Source organism: Anopheles arabiensis, chromosome 2, assembly GCF_016920715.1.
Source record: "Anopheles arabiensis isolate DONGOLA chromosome 2, AaraD3, whole genome shotgun sequence".
Classification (NCBI taxonomy): domain Eukaryota; kingdom Metazoa; phylum Arthropoda; class Insecta; order Diptera; family Culicidae; genus Anopheles; species Anopheles arabiensis.
In genome coordinates this window covers 58,712,227-58,727,943 of record NC_053517.1, presented here as the reverse complement: position 1 = coordinate 58,727,943, position 15,717 = coordinate 58,712,227, and the positions used below count along the sequence as shown (strand labels likewise).

The following is a 15,717-nucleotide window of genomic DNA, read 5'->3' as shown; positions in this document are numbered from 1 at the left end:
GATTACTATCATTGAGACAATTCGGTCTTTAACGGCAATTAAGACAGTAAATCTTTACCATTACTTCATTCCTGAAGCTTCTAAACCAGCGGTCGGCAAAGTACGGCAGGTGAGCCAAATGCGGCCCGCCTCAACATTAAATCCAGCCCGCGAAAGGATTTGTATAAAATGTATAATACATTGTGACGAGCCTATAAGACAGTTTTCATTCAAATCTAACAAGTAATTCAAAAGATATAAGCTTTTAACCATGAAAAACATCATTCTTCCATACAAAATGCATGGCCTACCCGGATAGGCGGTTGTACGGTTACGTTGAGTTTTTTGGTCGTACACGAGACGGTCAATTTCGACAGCCCTATCGGGATGAACGTTTTCCTATGTTTTCTACATTATTTAACACATTTTGACACATGTTATGCACAAAAACGGAAAGAAGAAGAGTTAAGCTTTAAAATGATGTGTCGTTTAACTCATAACTCGTTTTATTCACTGACAAATTAGCGTTTGAAAATGCACTCCAATTTTTTTTAATTTCGTTCACCACAGTGCGTAGCGCCATCTGTCAAATTCAAGCCAAACGAAACGTAAACAATCAATGTAATTATTATACGTTACGTGTACGTAATTATATGAAGCGATTACCTAGCATCAAAGCTGTTATTTGCTTGAGCGATAATCAAAATCAAAGAAATACTTAACGTTTATCGATCATGGTCTTGATTTCACATCCGCACCGTAAAAAGGACCAGAAATACAATGGATTTTACTCGTTATGCCAGATTTCGTAAGTTATGGGAGGTATTTGTAGAGCATTTTGATTTGTTTGTTTTGTGAACAACTCGTTATGAAAGGTTCCACTGTAATTGTAAAATACCTTCAATAACTCGGACACCTGAATTCCAAACTCTTTCAAGACATTTCAAACCTGACAACATTTTTTATGACGTCGGCTAGAAATGACCTTGCCGCAACGAGCTGGAATAGTAATGTTTTTAAAGTTGTAAAGTTTAAAATATAAAAAAAAACTTACTGCTTGTTTAAAATTACAATATACAGTCTGTTCCCGAGTTACACGGTTCTCGACTTACGCGAATTCGGAGATACGCGGTTTTTGAAATTTGACAGATTAAATATCAAATCAGTACAATTTGCTTCAAGTTCGGTAGAAATTGCCTTTTTGCTAACAAATTGAAACCGCTTAAAAGCCTGAAATATAAGAATTTTCTGTACAAACCATATCAAATAAATGATAAAGTGTATAAAAGTACTAAATTATATAAAAAAAAAACTCCGAGCAATCAATAGTATTTTAGTCAAAAAAAAGGGAAATTCGACTTACGCGGATTCGTCGGGAACGCATAAACTCGGGAACAGACTGTAGGCGCCAAATAATGGGAAATCAATAGTTGGGAGGCTATTGAAAATTTTAAGTCAATACAAGCAATGAATCAAAAGTTATTGCTGATTAAAGATGAAAAAAATACCCGTGTATCCGGTTGCCTACTTAAAGGTCAAACCATTTTGAAATAGCTGAAAATGTTAATGATCCACTCGCTCAGCAACGTACTCATGTTCATCGGTGAAAAGCTATTTAACACGTTCGGCCCGATGGCAGGCCAAAGGGCCTGCCAGTGATTTTCCCGTATGCCGATGGAAGGCCCAGGGGCTTCCCATTGGTCTTTTGCTAGGGAAACAACAAACATTACACACAACCGTACTCCACCTACATGTACAGCAGTGGTGCGCAGATAAAATAATAGTGTTCTAAGAATTATTGTGGTCGATGAAAACCTCATCCCATGCACAACAATGTTGATGAACAGGGTAGAATTGAAATTATAGCGAAAAAAAACTCAATTTGGCAGCATACATTTTAGGTTCAAAATCAACCACTAACATTCTACATGCCGGCGCAACGGAAAGTTGATGAAAATCAGCACCGAGCTGAACGTGTTAAGAGAGTTAAATGATTATTGTCAATGAATGAAGTTGTCAATGAATAGCAGCTTACATTAAATATCCCAGAAAAGGTGATGTTCACTCAAAGCGTTTTAGATTACTGGTCTAAACGAATGCAATAAATGAAATTATCTAACTTTTTTATAATCTTACTTGACATCAGCGGGAAAGTCTCCTGCGTTGACTATAGCTCTGTTCTTCAGCGACAGCTCATCTGTGGGACATTTTGCTGCTTTCATAATCTAATAAAAAAAGATTTGAGATTTTAACGTAGGATAATTCAATTACAAATATTTTACATGCAAAATAAATCTCACCATTGCCATTGTGAAAATAGTCTAGCCAACCTGGTGTACGTAATAATCGAACGACGGTGAAATTAAGTTTACTTTGGTATGTTTCTCTAAATCCTCTCCAGTGAGTCTAGAAAGAGTGCTAAAATAATTTACAAATAATCTGATGTTGAAACCTACACCCAGTTTTAACAATTGAATCGGGACTATACAAACCAGTAACTTATGAATATAGATTATTCCATAATCAGAAGTACAACTAACCTTCTTATCTAAACAATTTAACCACGAATTATTGATCCAATGCGAATGGAAAAATTCGTATAAGCAAAACCACAAAAACAGAAGAACAGCTGCGCATGCACATCAAGATGATGACATGACCAAAGTTTTATGTGAAATGAGGGGCCATCACAATCATGGTGTATAGGCAAGGTGGATTTAAAAATATCAGGTGGTGTACTCTAGTGCATTTTGACAATTCGTCACTTGACGTAAGGTCCCCAGGATTCAAGCTTTGTTTACATTAATTAAATTTGTTCATATAATTTATCTACCCCATTATTTCGAATAAATATTCTTTAAAAATATATTTTGGACTTTGTGAGTGCTTATTTAACATTGAAACATACACTAAAGTGTGTTATTTTGTGTTATTCTGTGAATTTATTCTAGAATTCTTTGTGTTTTCGACATTTTTGATGATAAAAATTAAGAAATCATTTTTTTTTTTCAATTTTTAACATTAATTCCTCATTATCTACGAGCCGCATGGACAATTTACTTGAGATTAGAACTCATGCTAGCATGATTTTAAATTTCGTGCAAAAACAAATCATCAAATCTTTTGTTAATATATTACGTTTTTTCGATAAAATCAATAGACACACAAAAATGCACATAATAACAAAGAAATCTGTTATATTTGCTAAGCTTTGTGTGCGGAAACCATTGGTCAACGGTTCTAAAATGACGTAAAGTCCCTCAACTATGGCGACCCCCCAAAGGCCCTAATCCACACCTGATATTTTTAATCCACCTTGGTGTATAGGTTGAGGCCGCTACCAGACACACCCAAGGTGTATAAATGAGTTGAGGTGGTGGAATCCAAAGTGGGTAGAAAGGAGGTGTCGTAATGGTTCAATTGGGCATCGAGCCTTTACGGTGGTGGCAACGCTTTTTCGCATGCGATATTATCGGACGGCCTGTCAAATTTTTATATGGGATTTGACAGATAACGTCGGACGACGAAATCGCACGTCCGACGTTATCTGTCAAATCCAATAGAAATCTCGTCCGATAAAATCGCATGCGAAAAAGCGTTGCCACCGCCCTTAGAAAAAAGCACAAAACCAGGATTTACGGCAGTTGTCAAATGCGACGACCCAGTCAGACAGCCTTCTGTTAATTTACCCATTCGAGCAGTTTTGTGTCTGTCATAACAGTATTTTAAGAACAATTTAGCGGTACGAAGTGTTGTCGTTTGTTGTCAGTGAAAAGATGTAAATTAGAACAAAAAGAGTATTTTTTAATGATCTTTTAGTAGAAGAAGACATCGGCGATGTGTTTAAAACTGTAAAATGTAAAAAAACAGCCGAGAAATTGCATTTATTAGTGCTATTTGTGCACTACCTTCTGCGGGTGAAGCGGCTGTTCATATCAAGTTTGCTTAAAAAAATACATTGTAATCGTTTGTATAAGTTAAGGACATTGATTGAATAAAAGCATTCAATTGTAATATAATACATTTCGTGTTATTTATAAACAATTTGGCCGACAAAAATAAAAATAAAATAGAGGAAGGAATACCCGCTGCGCAAAGCGACGGAAGGCGTTATGGCGTTCTGAGAATTTTATCATGCCTTCCTTTTCTCTCCAACGGCAAATTTGTCGAGCAGCTCGTCGAGCTACACGTCCCTGGCTCCACCTCATACCCCTCGCCTGAGCGCGCTGTCGAAGGTTTGGATGTGTTGGTGCGTCAGACGGCCAATCGCTGTCAGCCGTCGTCCGTGCTTATTCCCACCATAGCGCTATCTCTTTCTCGCGTGTGGTCAATGCTCATGAGTTGCTGTGGCGCTTAAAAGCCGTTAACAAACATTGCGGCGATGAAGTTGCATTTTCCCAAATCAAACCAAAAAATCGCAATGAGTTCAAACACTGCAATATAAAAATGACTTAGGAATCGCTAGTTTACGCAGGAGGGTTTGTTGTGCATCGCGCAGAACTCTAATTCGCATTGACACGTTCAGCCCGGCGCTGATTTTCGCACTTTCCGTTCCACCAGCATCAAGAACGCAACCTGATTGTAAAACCAGCATCCTGGATGGGGGGGGCGGTGGGGTGGACATGGGACCCCTACGATCATTAGTCACAGGCCCTAAAATTGTTGTCGCCATGGTGGGAGGGGAGGTGCAAATGGTTCTCCAGCCACGGAGCCCTAACGACCATCTTTCCGGGGGTCCTTGTCGTTAATACTCTGTCCACTTGTAGAGATCATCGGCGACCGCCTAGTCCGCCTACCGTTAGGTCCGCCGCTGGTTCATGACGGTGTTTTTTTTATCGTGGAGGTCCATCCTTCCCCCTGCCTGCAGCGTATACATAGAGCAGGAGACAGTGTGGCAGTACCCCCGTCGTGGGTTCTAACCGCGTATGAACCGTCCGCCGTAGCAAAAGGTGACTGTAGGGATCATAAGGTATGGGAGGAAGAGAGTGAGAGAGAAAAAAGAGAAAAAAAGGAGATAGATGGATAGTTGTATCAACAGCGAGAGAAGGACAAGGAATGGAATTGAAGAAAATAAATCGTCAGTTGAGTTAGAACTGTCAGCTGGAACACATATACTGTGAGTGCGTGGCGTATTAATGAGATCCGAAAAGCGTATTTCCTCCTCCGGTCACTACAGTGACTATCCGGCTACGTGGTACTCAAGTCCTGAAAAGGCCGGCATGATCGTGTTGGCTATTACGCCAATAATAATAATACTAATAATAATAATAATAATAATAATAAAAAGAACTTAGCGTAGCAGTCCACACCAGGGTAAGAGTTTGTCTTGACTTTGTTGCTGCCGGGCTACCGCTGTCACGAGACAAATACACGGAATGCACTCGACCAAAACATGAACCTACCAATCCGAACCCATTCCAAGGCATTGCCGGTCAATCGGCGTCATGATAACTACTCCAAACCAACAAGCCACCAGATTCTGGACGGACAGGTGCAGCACCATACGCGCACCGTAATAAACAAACATGGATTCAATTCAAAATGTTGTTTCCACTTGCGTCCGCTAGCTGAATTAGAAATAAATGTGCAACAAATCACACGCACGTTTGCTTAAATCATGTGTCTTTTTAATACCCCCAACAGCAGAGCCGATCGCAAAGATGCCAATACCAATGGTTGTGTTGTCTCTCAGGTAGCGAGTTCGAAAATGCATGGACTTTGTAGCCGCAGCGGATGAAAATGTACCCATCAGAATCAAATAGTTTTGGGGTTTTCAAACGCACGCACACACACACAAACATACAAACACGCGCGCGCAAACTCACACACAAACACGCACGCGCAAACTCACACACACACACACACACACACACACACACACACACACACACACACATGCGCGCGCGCACACATGCATGAACGCGTGCACACCAGCACGCACGCACGCACGCACACACACACACGCACGTACGCGCGCCCGCGAGCATGAAAGCGCGCACGCCAGCACGCACCCACGAAAGCGCGCTCGCGAGCAGGCACCCCCGAAGTCGCGCAAGCACGCACTCCCCCCCCCACCCCACTAGACCACCCCCCCCCCTCCACGCATGATCGATTACGGCTACCTTATCGGTAGAACGGTTGGTTCAGCTTTCTTGTAGCATCCTCATCCTTAGCGCCGGACGGGGTGGGGGATCGCAACATGATAGAGTGAACGGCCACTTTCCCCGCGCTGTGTGTGTGTGTGTCGTGACCCAAAAACTCGAGACAGATTTCGGCACATTAAAAAAAAAAATTATAGTCACTATACACTGTGCTTCATGATGCTTAGAAGGTCCTTTAAGCATCAAACATGTTCAAATTAAAAAAAAAATATTAGATTAGTGTTAGACGTTCTCCTACGCTTGTTTTAAATAGGCTTCGTCACCCTCGATTGCCACGGGCATCGAATGGTCTCATCAGCAGCGGCACGAAATAAAATAAACCATCACTACACCGATAACACTTTGAATCCCAATCCAGCTTCTCCCGCATCGTCTCAAGGCCACACACAAATTAATAAAGAATAACACCCACCAATAACAACAATACACAACCGCAATGCATATATGAGTATCAACGCATACACCGCAACAGCCAATCCGCTGGCGGCGGAAGGCACGGGCAGACGCGCAAGTAAGGCAGGGCAGGGTGAGGGAGGGAGAAGAAGCGGATAAAAAATTTACGCCAATATTTTTAATTTTTTTGACCGTTTTTTTTGCTCCGCCGCCATAAATAGTTCGTCCATTTCGCCAACAGATGGCGCTAAACTTGCTCGACCCAGCGCAGGAATCGCTGAAGTCCAGCGCGGGGAACGGGTTAAAATCTGCGCTGGCCAGCGCAGATTTTGGTAAATTTTCTGCGCTGGAAACAGCTCGAATTTGCGCAGCGGGTAGTTTTGCGTCAAAAAATACGCAAAAAAATACGCTAGACTTCAGCCAAAAGTACGATAGCCAGCGTATTTATTGCAGTTTTTAGGTGCGGAACGAGCGCCATCTGTTGAAGGAATGGATGAACTATTTCAGACGGTGGAGCAAAAAAAACGGCCGAAAAAATCAAAAATATTGGCGCCCATTCCTTCCTCCTCCTCTTCCTCTAACTCCCTTCCCCTCCCTGCCTTGCCTTATACTTGCGCTTCAGTCTGTGCCTTTCGCCGTCAGCTGATTGTGTGTAACGCATACACATTGCGTTGCGCATTGCGGTGTATATGTACATTGCGGTTGTGTATTGTAATTGGTGGGTGTTAGCATTTATTTATTCGTGTGTGACCTTGACGATGCGGGAGAAGCTGGTTCATTTTGGGATTTAAAGTGTTATCGGTGTATTGATGGTTTATTTTATTTCGTGCCGCTGCTGATGAGGCCATTTAATGCCCGTGCCAATCGAGGGTGAAGAAGCCAATTTCAAACAAGCGTACGAGAACGTCTAACACTGATCTAATATTTTTTTTAAATCTGAACATGTTTGATGCTTCAACGACCTTCTAAACATCATGTAGCACGGTGTATAGTGGCAATAAAAAAAATTTTTTTTTTCAATGTGCCGGAATTTGTCTCGAGTTTTCTGGCCACGACACACACACACAGCGCGGGGAAAGTGATCGTCCACTCTATCATGCCGCGATCCCCCTCCCCCTCCCGGTGCTTTGGATGAGGATGCGCTACAAGTTAAGCCAGCAATTCTACCGATAAGGTAGCGGAAATCGATCGTGCATGTACGCGCGTTCGGTGGTGCGTTCTCGCGTACGCGCGTGCATGTGTGCGTGCGCATGTGTGTGTGTGCGTGCGGGAACCCCAAAACTGTTTGATTCTGATGCGTGCATTGTCACCGGCTGCGTCTACACACTCCATGCATTCTCAGAAAACGCACTGTACGCCGCCCGGTCGATTACCACTACCTAGGAGACAATACAACCATTTAATTGGCACCACCATCTTTGCGACCGGTTCTGCTGTTGGGGGTATTAAAAAGACAAACGATCGAAGCAAACGTGCATGTGATATGTTACACATTTCTTTCCAATTCCGCTAGCGGACGCAAGTGGAAACAAAACTTGAATTGAATTCATACAAAAGAGAATTCTGGTTTGGTTTATTACGGTGCGCGTATGATACTGCACCTGTCCGTCCAGAATCTGGTGGCTTGTTGGTTTTGAGTCGGTATCATGACGCCGTGCGACCGGCACTGCCTTGGAATGGGTTCGGATCGGTAGGTTCATGTTTTGGTCGATTGCATTCCGTTGATTTGTCGCGCCGTAGCGGTAGATCCTGCAGCAACAAAGTCAAGACAAACTCTTACCCGGGTGTGGACTGCTATGCTGAGTTCTTTTTATTATTATTATTATTATTATTATTATTATTATTATTATTATTATTATTGGCGTAATAGCCAACGCGATCATGCCGGCCTTTTCAAGACTTGAGTACCACGTAGTCGGAGCCGGCGACTAACCCCTTGCTACGGTGGACGGTACATACACGATTAGAACCCACGACGGGCATGCAGATGTGCGGAATGATGGCGGTGCCACGGGCCCGCTCCTATCCAGTGTGCAACTTGCATACTGCCACACTGTCTCCTGCTCGATGCATACGCAGCAGGCAGGGGGAAGGATGCACCTCCACGATAAAAAAAAACACCGTCATGAACCAGCGGTGGATCTAACGGTAAGCGAACTAGGCGGTCACCCAAGATCTCTAGTCTGTGATATGCCGTTTGTCTACAAGTATTAGCGACAAAGGCCCCCGGAAAGATGATCGTAGGGATCCCATGACCATCCCCCTCCCTCCCCGCTGGCAATTTAAGTATACTGTTCAATCTCCCAACAGCTGTTAAGCAGTACCCCCTCCTCCCGGTCATCAGTTACCATGTACAGGGGCCTCAATTCGTCTTTCCGCCTAGGGCCCCTGATTTCCCTTCTCTGCCACTGTCATGAACTTGTGGCAACCTTGCGTATTACTGCAACGCACTGTAAAGTGCCGAAAGCTTTTAACCTTTGTAAGGTTCCGTACACACCTTTACGCTTCCGTGTCTATTGCGAAACTAATACGCGTTCCTCTATTAACACTAAAACTACAAACTTATACTACCTACGCTATGTAAGGATCATTACACTACTACCACGAAATCTTCCAGTTGAATTTGTACAGAATAAAATTAAGTTAGTCTTATCTCGCAATCTATCTCGATCACATCTCTATCCCCGTTAAATTCCTACAAATCGAAAGAACGCGCTAAAGTGGTGACCCCGACGTGATCCACCATCATTTAATCCGTAATTTGCTAATTCATTACCGCATCGAAACGTGCATCGCAAATTAAGTGTAAATTCGGTTGATTACGTTTTCGCGCAATGATGAATAGTGAAGATAAAAAACCGACGCCGCCGCCGACGGCACGAGTAGGGATGCAGCACAATCGCTCGTAGGAGAAATAAAAGCACCGAGACTAAATCCGCCCAGCATGACCGACACAAACATCGAAACCTATTTCATGTCGCTGGAATTTTGGTTTGCGGCATCGGGGATCAGCTCAGCATACGATGTGCGCCGATATAATATCGTGATGGCTCAGGTGCCACCCAATAAGTTGACGGAACTACGCTCGATCATCGATGGCACTCCGGCATACGATAAGTACAAATACATCAAAAGAGAGTTGATAGCGCATTTTGCCGATAGCCAGCAGCGCCGTCTTCAACGTGTCCTCTCGGACATGCCGCTAGGAGACATGAAACCTAGTCGTTTATTTAACGAGATGAAGCGAGTAGCGGGCGATGCATTGAGTGAGGAAGTGCTGCTTGATTTGTGGGCAGCTCGATTGCCGCCACATGCTCAAGTAGCGGTGATCGCTTCTCGAGGAGATGCTGCGGATAAAACGACCATCGCCGACGCCATCGTTGATTCGATGGGGCTACGAAAAATCGACGCCATTGACCACATGCAAAATTTCGCGATGGCGCCTTCCCACATCAGAGAACAGGAGGTTGTTGACCCTATACAGGAACTGCATCGTGAAATCGCCGAATTATCTAAACGGCTCGAAAGAGTTTTGCCCAACCGAAGAAATGAACGCGGACGATCGCTTTCCCGTTCTCGTCGTAGTGATTGGAACGATAACCGTAGCTTAAGGGAGCCTTCTACCGGACCGTGTTGGTATCATCGCACGTTCGGCAACGACGCCCGGAGGTGTCGAAACCCGAGTACGACCGGTGCACGATTTGCATCTAACCAGCAATGAAGACACTCTGCTGATGCTATGGGGAATCCGGCGAACATTCCTCCACAGTCACAATCTTTCGCTTAAAAATTACGGACTCAACCAGCTGCATGCAGTTTTTAATCGACACGGGTGCCGATGTGTCCGTAGTGCCGCGAGGATTGCATTCAGCAAAAGTGAAGCCAACCTCTCTACAACTGTTCGCCGCAAATGGGACACCAATTAAAGTTTATGGAGAAGTAATACTAAAGGTCAATCTTGGCCTCCGACGAGAATTTTTGTGGAGTTTCCTGATCGCCGACGTCACATCAGGAATAATTGGTGCCGATTTTTTACGAAATTTCGATTTATTAATCGATTTAAAAAGAAATCGCCTCATCGACAACACCACCCATCTCGAGTCTAACGGATCGCTTGCCAAATCCAGTAAGTACTCCATTAAAACGTTTAATTCAGTGTCACCATACGCAGATTTACTGGCTCAGTTCCCGACGATCACCCGTCTCGCACCCCCGGGGACGATCAGCCAATCGACGATCTGTCATCGAATTGAAACTACAGGACAACCGGTATACGCTCGACCAAGACGCCTGCCTCCCGACAAACTAGAAGCAGCTCGAACTGAATTCGAACACCTGATGAAACTCGGCATATGCCGACCCTCAAGCAGTAACTGGGCCAGCCCTCTTCATATGGTAAAAAAGGTGGATGGGTCCTGGCGACCATGCGGGGACTACCGTGCCTTAAACGCCCAGTCGGTTCCAGATCGATACCCTCTGCCCTACCTTCAGGACTTCACGACCATTTTGCAAGGTAAAACTATATTTTCCAAAGTTGACTTGCAGAAGGCGTTTCACCAGGTTCCCATCCATCCTGACGACGTACATAAAACGGCCATCACGACACCTTTTGGCCTCTTTGAGTTCTCCTGTATGACGTTTGGATTAAGGAACGCAGCTCAAACCTTCCAACGCCTGATTCACGAGGTCGTTCGGGGACTCGATTTCATCTTTCCGTATATCGACGATCTGTTCATCGCTTCGTCTTCGCCTGATGAGCATCGGGAGCATTTACGCATGCTGTTTGAGAGGCTGAAGCAACACAACCTGGCAATAAATGTAGCCAAATGCGAATTCGGGCGTGACACACTCGATTTTTGGGACATTCTGTCTCCGCTGAGGGGATCCGTCCGCTTTTGGAGCGCGTCGAGGCCGTCAAGAATTTCAAACAGCCCAGTACAGTTAAAGATTTGAAAAGTTTCTTGGCCATGATCAATTTTTATCGGCGGTTCGTCCCAAACGCGATCCAGGTGCAGATTCCTCTGCTGACGATGATTCCCGGCAATAAGCGAAACGATCGTACGCCGCTGACCTGGACCGATGAGACGATGGCCGCATTTAACCGTTGCAAGCAACAGTTAGCCGAAGCAGTTTTGCTAGCTCACCCCGCCAAATCAGCCGAACTATCTCTCTGGGTCGACGCTTCAGATATCGCTGCAGGCGCGGTATTGCACCAAATTGTAGATGGAAACGCACAACCGCTAGGATTTTTTTCGAAAAAATTCGACAAGGCTCAACTTCGCTACAGCACGTATGATCGCGAGCTTACAGCGATTTTCCTGGCTGTGCGGCATTTCAAGTTCATGCTAGAAGGACGAAATTGCCACATCTACACGGATCACAAGCCGATCATCTTCGCCTTTCATCAAAAGCTCGACAAAGCTTCCGATCGCCAAGCTCGTCAATTGGACTTCATCGGACAGATAACGACGGACATAAGGCATATAGTGGGCAAGGAGAACATCGTTGCTGATTTGCTCTCCCGCATCGCTGCCATCCAAACTGTGCCTACGCTCGATTACGACGCCCTTGCTGATGACCAAAAAATCGACGAGGAAATCCAGGACATTCAGCAAGGTAAATTAAAATTGTCATTGAATCTAAAGTCTTTTTCGATTCCAGGCAGTAAGAAACAACTGCTATGTGATTGTTCAGGCGATCGCATTCGACCCTTCGTTACGAGACGTTTTCGTAACACAGCGCTGCAGGCAACACATCATCTTTCTCACCATGGCACTCGTGCAACGGCCACAATGATGACGGAGAGATTTGTATGGCCCAACATTCGCAAGGAAAGCATCGCTTTTGCTAGAAGCTGCCTACAGTGCCAACGATCGAAAGTCACTCGCCACACGCAATCGCCTGTGTCTCGGTACTCAGCACCCGACAGTCGATTTGCGCACATCAATATAGACATCGTGGGGCCTTTTCCTCCGAGTAGAGGAAACCGTTATTGTCTGACAATCATCGACAGATTCACTCGGTGGCCGGAAGCATTCCCCATTCCAGACATGACCGCGACAACAATCGCCGACGCTCTTGTTTACGGGTGGATATCCAGATTTGGCGTTCCTGCATGCATTATATGTTCAACCTGCATCAATTATATGTTCAACCCCAGAGGCAGACATATTGAAATTAATAAATGAAATGAAATGAAATGAAATAACGTCCGATCAAGGGCGCCAGTTCGAGTCATCGCTGTTTTCCGAACTAGCTCGGTTGCTCGGATCCAGCCATTTCCGGACTACTGCGTACCATCCCCAATCGAATGGTATCATCGAACGATGGCATAGGACACTTAAATCAGCAATCCTTTGTCACGATGCCGACCACTGGAGCAAGCATTTACCGATCATATTGCTCGGTTTGCGGACAGTGTACAAGGAGGACATTAAAGCTTCACCTGCTGAGTTGGTATACGGAACGACCCTCCGAATACCATCGGAGTTTTTTGTTGACGTATCGCAAAGCACGAATGAAGCTGAATTTGTCACAAAACTACGAAGGGCTATGCGTGATCTTCGCCCCCAGGAAACCGCGCGACACGGAAATCGAAGTGTATTCATGCATCAAGACCTGCAAACGTGCAGGAACGTATTTGTGCGTAACGATTCAATTCGACCATCGTTATCACTTCCGTACGAAGGACCGTTCGAGGTGATGAACCGAACCGATAAGTTTTTTAAACTGAACATCCGTGAGCGCACAACTAACGTTTCGATAGATCGTCTAAAACCCGCTTACGCGCTGGAAGAACAGCAATCGCCAATTATTACGAAACATGCTGCCACAACTCCTACTATTACTCCTTCGGCTAATGTCACGCGTTCGGGTCGACAAGTTATAATCCCTTCTCGTTACCGTTAACTTGTCTAGGAGGGGAGTACTGTGGCAACCTTGCGTATTACTGCAACGCACTGTAAAGTGCCGAAAGCTTTTAACCTTTGTAAGGTTCCGTACACACCTTTACGCTTCCGTGTCTATTGCGAAACTAATACGCGTTCCTCTATTAACACTAATACTACAAACTTATACTACCTACGCTATGTAAGGATCATTACACTACTACCACGAAATCTTCCAGTTGAATTTGTACAGAATAAAATTAAGTTAGTCTTATCTCGCAATCTATCTCGATCACATCTCTATCCCCGTTAAATTCCTACAAATCGAAAGAACGCGCTAAAAACTCCTTCCTTTCTTTGACCGATCGATCATAACATTCCGGAAGAGCATAAATTCGGCGACAGTTTTGCATACACACTCACACTCCCACCCATGCGCAAACGGCTCAGCATATCTGTGTAATCTACAGCATACGAAAGCAAAAGGTTAAGGTAACAATGTTATGGTTAATGCTTAACACGTTCAGTTCGATGGCAGGCCCCAGGGACTGCCAGTGAACTTTCCAGCCTGCATTCTAGGTGCTGGTGGAAAGGAAAGTTGATGAAAATCAGCGCCGGGATGAACGTGTTAATGCGAATTAGATTCAGCGCGTTTCACAGCAAACCCTCCAGCGTTAGCTAGCGATTACTTAGTCATTTTTAAATTGCAGCAATTGAACTTATTGCGATTTTTTGGTTTGACTAGTTAATTTGGCCCGGTTGCAGGTTTCGCAACAGAACTTAAGACGTGTATACTGACTGCAGGGCATATTTAAATGTTTTCATGCAAACATGTAGATAAGGATTCGTGCTCTCTTTTGATATCTTTTTACTGATACTTTTTATGACCGTGTTGCTATCTTGGTACAGGTTTCCAACCAATTCTTATCCCGGTTTATAGCCCTTCCATAGTTTTGTCTTATTTACTTATTTAAATGTTTTATTTACAAATGTTAGTGTTTCCATTACATTAGCAATCGTGGCCCACTTTCTTTTTCAATATGTTTGACTGTCGGCTGGACTTGTGGTACAGTCGTCAACTCGTACGACTTAACAACATGCCCATCGTGGGTTCAAGTTCCAATATGACTGACTATTATCCTGCTATAGGTTATCAAAAAGACACTAAAAACCAAGCCCCGATGTGGCGCAGGCAGGCCTTGGTCGACAACGGTTGTTGTGGTAAAGAAGGAGATGTTTGACTATTCCGCTATCATTGACCATTTTTACAACCATATAGCACATGAGATAGCCGGTCTATATAGTACAGTCGTCAACTCGTACGACTTAACAACATGCCCGTCATGGGTGCAATCCCCAAATAGACCGTGCCGCCATATTAGTTGCCAATTAGTCACTGAAAGCCAAGCCCACAAGTGGGTACAGGCAGGCCTTGACCGACAACGGTTGTTGAGCCATAGAAGAAGAAGAAGAAGATAGGACATACGAAAATTTAATTTAGTCATGCTGAACTTATGGAATAGCTTCTATTAAATGTCATGACATGTTCATATGACATATGGGTCTTCCATCCACAGGGCTCACTGTCACGGCTTATTATTGACCCGTGCCCTATCTTCTGCATGACTATTTGTGTACCAAGCAGCCAGGAGTGCTAAATGCAAATAAAATCAATTAAACTAACTTCATTTAACTTTGTTGCTTCATCATGTGCTCATATAAAAAACCCATAGCCCAGGAATGTCCTTATTCCGTGTATATTATTATTGTATATTATTACGTGGGAAATATAAACCCGTTATATGCATGTTTTAAAGTTGTTCACTTAGTCCTAGTTATGCAGCTCCGATGGTTTTACTATTTTGCATGGTACCACGTATTTTTGGGTTAATGTACAATGGAAAATTGTAATTGTTAAACGTTCATAGCGTACGATTTGGCAATCCTTTCAAGCAAGCATTTGACTGCATTTGGATGATGGTAGATGAAGCAAGTACATGATAGTTCGAAGCAAGTCTTTTAATTTAAACTTTTTGAACTACACAAAAAACACTACTACGCATGATAAAACGGATGGAGCGAGGTAGAATCTCCACCACAGAATTATTTAGAATCACTGGGAATAATTTGATAATTATTGATACACTTTCAACACGTGTGTAGAAGAAAACAATGATGTCTTTTGGGCTGAATATATCAATGATTCAATCACTCTACCATTGCTTGTTGCCTCGGAGAATGGAAACACCGCAAAGAAATAAAAATCATCCAAGCACCCATAGTTGGTTAGCAAAACC

General features: G+C 43.9%; 1 protein-coding gene across 1 annotated transcript in view; it reads right to left on the bottom strand.

Moving 5' to 3' along the window:
- LOC120901073 (vesicle-fusing ATPase 1-like) overlaps nucleotides 1-2,650 on the bottom strand; it is a 32,465-nt gene extending 29,815 nt beyond the window's left edge. The window contains 3 exon segments of the mRNA XM_040308781.1: nucleotides 2,116-2,204; nucleotides 2,280-2,397; nucleotides 2,472-2,650. Of these exon segments, the coding sequence (XP_040164715.1) occupies nucleotides 2,116-2,204; nucleotides 2,280-2,288 (98 nt within the window). The 5' untranslated portion in view covers nucleotides 2,289-2,397; nucleotides 2,472-2,650.
- Between the last annotated feature and the right edge of the window lie 13,067 nt (nucleotides 2,651-15,717).